Here is a 7,050-nt window from a genome sequence, read left to right as displayed (position 1 = left end):
TACGTCCTTCTCCTCAGACCTCTTCACGACAACTGACGTCGTACGACCTTTGCACACGGGTCGTCGCATGCAGTCGTCCTCTTACTTCCAAGTTTGATCGAAGATGCTCATCTGTGACTTATCTCCCTCCTTGGTCACCTCTAATGACGCTGTTGTACTGCTGCTCCAGCTGGTGCTGCTCCAGCTGGTGCTGCTCCAGCTGCTGCTGCTCCAGCTGCTACTGCTCCAGCTGGTGCTGCTCCAGCTGCTGCTGCTCCAGCTGGTGCTGCTCCAGCTGCTGCTGCTCCAGCTGCTGCTGCTCCAGCTGCTGCTGCTCCAGCTGCTGCTGCTCCAGCTGCTGCTGCTCCAGCTGCTGCTGCTCCAGCTGCTGCTGCTGCTGCTCCAGCTGCTACTGCTCCAGCTGCTACTGCGTGTACTCGCCAATTCCGCCCTTATAACTTGTTCGTTTTGTTTTTTCTCGTTTCTTTATGTTTCTTCACCTTCATAATTTGTCTGGTCTTTGTCTGAGGCAAAACCAGAGGGAGGAGGGTGCGGAGAGCTTTTACCAGATTACTAACACACCCAGAGGGCGGGCCAGAGGGCGGGCCAGAGGGTGGGCCAGCGGGCGGGCCAGAGGCCGGGCCAGCGGGCGGGCCAGAGGCCGGGCCAGCGGGCGGGCCAGAGGCCGGGCCAGCGGGCGGGCCAGAGGCCGGGCCAGCGGGCGGGCCAGAGGCCGGGCCAGCGGGCGGGCCAGCGGGCGGGCCAGAGGGCGGGCCAGAGGGCGGGCCAGAGGCCGGGCCAGAGGCCGGGCCAGAGGCCGGGCCAGAGGGCGGGCCAGAGGCCGGGCCAGAGGCCGGGCCAGAGGCCGGGCCAGAGGGCGGGCCAGAGGGCGGGCCAGAGGGCGGGCCAGAGGCCGGGCCAGAGGCCGGGCCAGAGGCCGGGCCAGAGGCCGGGCCAGAGGCCGGGCCAGAGGCCGGGCCAGAGGGCGGGCCAGAGGGCGGGCCAGCGGGTGGACCAGAGGCCGGGCCAGAGGCCGGGCGGGCCCCACTACCCGTAATACCATTTCACGATGTTTGTCAACAGAAGGAACTGTTGTCATTATTATTTTTCACCTCTCAAAAAGATGATTTTTCCCTTACGATTCTACCCCGTTCCTTCCCCCCCCCCTTCCTCCCTCCTTCCTTCCCTCTCTATCCCTTCCTCCCATTCCTTATCAGCTAACCATCCCAGTTTGTCCTCTTCCCTCTCCACCGTCCATTCCATCTCTGCTCCTTCAGAGCAACACCATCCCTTTTTACATTTTCTCCCCGCAGATTTCCCTCTCGCTTGTTTTTCCCCTTTCCCTTCCATTGCCTGCCTCCCTCTCCCAGCCTCCCCTCTCCCGTTGCTTGTCCCCCTCCCAGGCTCCCCTCGTGCCAGTAGGAGAGAGGGGGACGAGTGGTGCTACAATCACATTACTTCAGCCATTACTGGTACATTAGTCTAGGGCGCCGGCGATCTGTTCCCATTACTGTCCGGGACGGGACGCTATGGCTGTAGACGGGCCACCGAGACGGGACGCTATGGCTGTAGACGGGCCACCGAGACGGGACACTCCGCCACTCTGGACGGAAGCTTGGTAACTGTGTACCGTCTATGGTAGTCTAATACCCGTCTACTGTCGACGGTGATCCAGCGAGAGCGTACAGCCGTAGGAATTATTGAATCAACATAAAAGGGAAATGCTTTTGCAGGTGAGAGAATGCCTCCCCTTCCTTCCTCTCCATCTCCCTTCCCTCCCTTTCACCCCCTCCATATATCACTTTCTTTCCTCTTCCATCTCCCTGCCCCCCCCCCCTCTCTCTCTCCATCAACCAATTCTTCCTATAGTCCACCACCTACCACCCTCCCTCCCCTCCTACCTACCCGTTTTACCTACTTGCAAACCGACGTACCTTCCTTCCATTTATCTCCCTCCCTCTCCCTCTCTCTCCCTCCCTCTCTCCCACACACGCATCACTTTAATCAGGAACAAAGCGGTGGATACTACACTGTTGCTCCCAGGTGTGCAGTTCCCCGAGGGTAGCGTGCACGGCCTCTCTCTCCAGAGGAGGCTGGCTGCCCCTCCACCACACGGGGGGAGAGAGAGAGAGAGAGAGAGAGAGAGAGAGAGAGAGAGAGAGAGAGAGAGAGAGAGAGAGAGAGAGAGAGAGAGAGAGAGAGAGCTATTTTATGTGTTGAATTTTATCTGTGACATGTTGATGTGTGCGTATTTCGCATTGTGTGTGTGTGTGTGTGTGTGTGTGTGTGTGTGTGTGTGTGTGTGTGTGTGTGTGCGCGCGCGCGTGCGCATGTGTGTGTATTAGTGAACACGTGCAAACAGGACGCCAAGGAGGCTGAACGTTCACGTGTGTGTGTGAACAAACACGTGTTCTAGTGTGCGCGTGTCCTCACATTAATTAAAACTCCAACCTTCTATATTATTTTTTTTTTCGTGTATTGATCGCGTGGGTGAACCGGTAACATTTGGGCCGCCTCGCGAGTCTCGCTCTTTATAGGTAATCGTGTCCATGGTTAGGTTAGGTCGCCCGTGGTTCCCGGTGAATGGTTGGTCCTGTGAAGCGCTCTGGGGGCCTCTTCCATCCCAGGGTGCTGTGGTTTCAGGTCTCCTTCCATCCCATTTTACTTGGACCTAATCTCTACAAAGTTATCATTTTCTTGGATTATATTCTAGTGCCAAACTATATATATTCATATTCAAACTATATATATTCCATATAATTATATGGAATATAATTTGGTACTGAATTATATTCAGTACAAATTATATTCCACTCTCTCACAATTATTATTTTCTCTCTCTCTCTCTCTCTCTCTCTCTCTCTCTCTCTCTCTCTCTCTCTCTCTCACACACTCACACACACACACACATTGGGGGCTTGATAGCTGAGTGGACATCACTCTGGACTCGTAATCCTAGAGGTCCGGGTTCGATCCCCGGTGACGGCAGAAACAAATGGGGCAGAGTGTCTTTCACCCTGATGCACCTGTTTCCTAGTAGTCTCTCCTCCAGTGTGGTAAGGTCCAGTTCTATCAGTCTCCTCTTAGCTCAATCCTCTCAACGTCGGAACGAGTTTCATTGCATATCTCTTGACCTTTTCTAGTTTCTCCTTGTCCTTTTTTTAAAGAAAGGGTTCCATGCTGGGGCTGCATATTCAGGAGTGGGTCTCACCTTCGCTGTATATGAAAGCGCCTTTGTCCAAGTTTCAGAAAAAATACACCGATGTTGGCCAGTATGTCATATGCCGCTGTTGTTATTCTGTTAATGTGGAGCTCCTGGCCTCAGATTTAGGGTTATGTCCACTCCTTTTCTGATTGAAGAATGTGTCTTCCCTTCATCATATACTGCTGTACAGGTCGTCTCACTCTTACTCCAATCCTGATAACTTTGCATTTGGCCGAGTTAAATTCTAGCCGCCATTTTTTCAGACCACTTCTGGATTGCGGTAACTCCTCTTGTAATGCATGACAAAGCAGACAAAGCAGCATTGTTCAAAGCTAGGAAGACAAGAACAAGGGGACACGGATTTACACTAGAGACGCATAAGAATCATTGAGACGCCAGGAAGAACTTTTTCACCGTTAGAGGTGACAATAAATGGAATAGATGTCCTTATTCCATTCCATAAATGGAATCGCTTCAACGGAGAAGTCGTTGAAGCTAATTCAATTCAAATTTTTAAATGTAAATATGATTAAAGCGTGAGAACTCCGGCATTGGATTAATCTAAGAACGTTGGGAAGGCGGGGCTAGAAGCCTAGCTCGACCCTGTAAACATATCTAGGTGAGTACACACACACACACACACACACACACACACACACACACACACACACACAATCAGAACAAGGGGACACAGATGGAAGCCGAGTACCCAAATGAGCCACAGAGATATTAGACAACTTTTTCAATGTCAGAGTAGTTAACAGATGGAATGCATTAGGCAGTGATGTGGTGGAGGCTGACTCCATACACAGTTTTAAATGTAGATATGATAGAGCCCAGTAGGCTCAGGAATCTGTACACCAGTTGACTGACGGTTGAAAGGCGGGACCAAAGAGCCAGAGCTCAACCCCCGCAAGCCCAACTAGGTGAATACAACTAGATGAACACACACCCACACACACACACCCACACACTGTACAAGGACACGAGGTCAAAGAGCGCGACGGTGAATATAAAGAGCACAGGTCATACTAGGAAGAAGTATTGAAGAGAGAGCAGCCACCCTCGTGGAGGAGTGAGAGATGTGTCTCACATACACACTCCGCCCCCTTGCTTCCTCATCTCCTGACCTCATCACAATTTAATCATCTCCAAATGTCGTGTTGAAGATTTTTAAGGACTGCCCCTTAAGACAGCCCCTCGTCCCCGGTAACGGGTGAGAGAGAGAGAGAGAGAGAGAGAGAGAGAGAGAGAGAGAGAGAGAGAGAGAGAGAGAGAGAGAGAGAGAGAGACAGAGAGAGAGAGAGAGAGACAGAGAGAGAGAGAGAGAGAGACAGAGAGAGAGAGAGAGAGACAGAGAGAGACAGAGAGAGAGGGACAGAGAGAGACAGAGAGAGAGAGAGAGAGACAGAGAGAGAGAGAGAGAGACAGAGAGAGAGAGAGAGAGACAGAGAGAGAGAGAGAGACAGAGAGAGACAGAGAGAGAGAGAGAGAGACAGAGAGAGAGAGAGAGAGACAGAGAGAGAGAGAGAGAGACAGAGAGAGAGAGAGAGACAGAGAGAGAGAGAGAGACAGAGAGAGACAGAGAGAGAGGGACAGAGAGAGACAGAGAGAGAGAGAGAGAGAGAGACAGAGAGAGAGAGAGAGAGACAGAGAGAGACAGAGAGAGAGGGACAGAGAGAGACAGAGAGAGAGAGAGAGAGACAGAGAGAGACAGAGAGAGAGAGAGAGAGACAGAGAGAGAGGGACAGAGAGAGACAGAGAGAGAGAGAGAGAGACAGAGAGAGACAGAGAGAGAGAGAGAGAGACAGAGAGAGAGAGAGAGAGACAGAGAGAGAGAGAGAGACAGAGAGAGACAGAGAGAGAGGGACAGAGAGAGACAGAGAGAGAGAGAGAGAGAGAGACAGAGAGAGAGAGAGAGAGACAGAGAGAGAGAGAGACAGAGAGAGAGAGAGACAGAGAGAGAGAGAGAGAGAGAGAGAGAGAGACAGAGAGAGAGAGAGTATTGAGCACTGACAGGTAGGATTTACAGTTAATTATAAAAACTCACAAACATCTCACTAACTTGCAAACATTCGTCCAATTAGCAACATTTACCTAACTTGCATACAACATATGCAAGTAGGCCTACAGATAGTGTAGGCCCTTAAATGGTAGACACGATCTACCCTAACACATCCCTAAGCAATTAATTGGTAGAAAAACCCCCTGACCCTTTACAACAATGACAGCTGGATAGCATAGGTTGTCCGTACTCCTATAACCTCGCCCCCTCTCGTAGTGGCCCCTCATGGCCCTCATCCTACCCCAGTGCCAAGTAAGGGAGGGACCTGACGAGCTGCCAGAGGCGGGGTGCCACGTGTTGAATTAACGACCATTATGTCCACCTAACGAGCATATCCAGCCAGAGCCATATCAGCACCAGATCCTTGTTAACTCGGACGGTGCCACGGACTCTGGCACGCAAGCAGGCACTCACACTCACGCACTCAAACACGGATACGAGCGCACGCACACACACACACGCGCGTACGTAAAATTGTCTGCTAGACTGTACCATTCCCAATTACTGTATTCTCCTGTTGGGGTGCCATCCGGATGGCACCACTGACACTAGACAGTGATGGCACCACAAGTGACACTAGACAGTGATGGCACCACAAGTGACACTAGACAGTGATGGCACCACAAGTGACACTAGACAGTGATGGCACCACAAGTGACACTAGACAGTGATGGCACCACTAGTGACACCAGACAGTGATGGCACCACCAGTGACACTAGACAGTGATGGCACCACAAGTGACACCAGACAGTGATGGCACCACAAGTGACACTAGACAGTGATGGCACCACCAGTGACACCAGACAGTGATGGCACCACCAGTGACACTAGACAGTGATGGCACCACAAGTGACACCAGACAGTGATGGCACCACCAGTGACACCAGACAGTGATGGCACCACCAGTGACACTAGACAGTGATGGCACCACCAGTGACACTAGACAGTGATGGCACCACAAGTGACACTAGACAGTGATGGCACCACAAGTGACACCAGACAGTGATGGCACCACCAGTGACACTAGACAGTGATGGCACCACAAGTGACACCAGACAGTGATGGCACCACTAGTGACACTAGACAGTGATGGCACCACAAGTGACACTAGACAGTGATGGCACCACAAGTGACACCAGACAGTGATGGCACCACAAGTGACACCAGACAGTGATGGCACCACTAGTGACACTAGACAGTGATGGCACCACAAGTGACACTAGACAGTGATGGCACCACAAGTGACACCGGACAGTGATGGCACCACAAGTGACACCGGACAAAGATGTCAACAAATGTATTAACAAATAATATATCTAAAGATAAAGAAAATGAGAGAAAAAACAAGAAATAATAAAATAAGTAAAGGGGAGGCAGAAGAAATGGGAGAGAATGGGGGAGGGACAAAGGAGTGAAGGGAAGGAGGCGACGGAGCAGAAAGAAGGGGGAGCTGGGGAGGTATGGGGCTGAGGGGAGAGTTTGAAGGGGGGGGGGGAGGGGGTTGAAGGGAGCAAACTTGATTATAGAAGATTAATCCGCGTCACATTATGCTGGGTCCACTGTGAGGCGACAGTGGTACCCCCTTGATGGGGGGAGAGGGGGGGGGGGAGAGAGAGAGAGAGACAGACAGAGAGAGAGACAGAGAGAGAGACAGAGAGACAGAGCGAGAGACAGAGCGAGAGACAGAGCGAGAGACAGAGCGAGAGACAGAGCGAGAGACAGAGCGAGAGACAGAGCGAGAGACAGAGCGAGAGACAGAGCGAGAGACAGAGCGAGAGACAGAGCGAGAGACAGAGCGAG

At 52.1% G+C, this 7,050-nt stretch overlaps 1 protein-coding gene across 1 annotated transcript; it reads right to left on the bottom strand.

Annotated features, from left to right (window-relative positions):
- Positions 1–541: 541 nt before the first annotated feature.
- Positions 542–1,078, bottom strand: LOC138373224 (transcriptional regulatory protein AlgP-like). The gene has a single exon (XM_069339261.1). It carries the CDS (start codon positions 1,076–1,078, stop codon positions 542–544), a length of 537 nt encoding a protein of 178 aa, XP_069195362.1.
- Positions 1,079–7,050: the final 5,972 nt, after the last annotated feature.

Source organism: Procambarus clarkii, chromosome 41 (assembly GCF_040958095.1).
Source record: "Procambarus clarkii isolate CNS0578487 chromosome 41, FALCON_Pclarkii_2.0, whole genome shotgun sequence".
Lineage (NCBI taxonomy): Eukaryota > Metazoa > Arthropoda > Malacostraca > Decapoda > Cambaridae > Procambarus > Procambarus clarkii.
The sequence above is the reverse complement of the archived record's forward strand: the minus strand, read 5'-3'. Positions and strand labels throughout refer to the sequence as shown.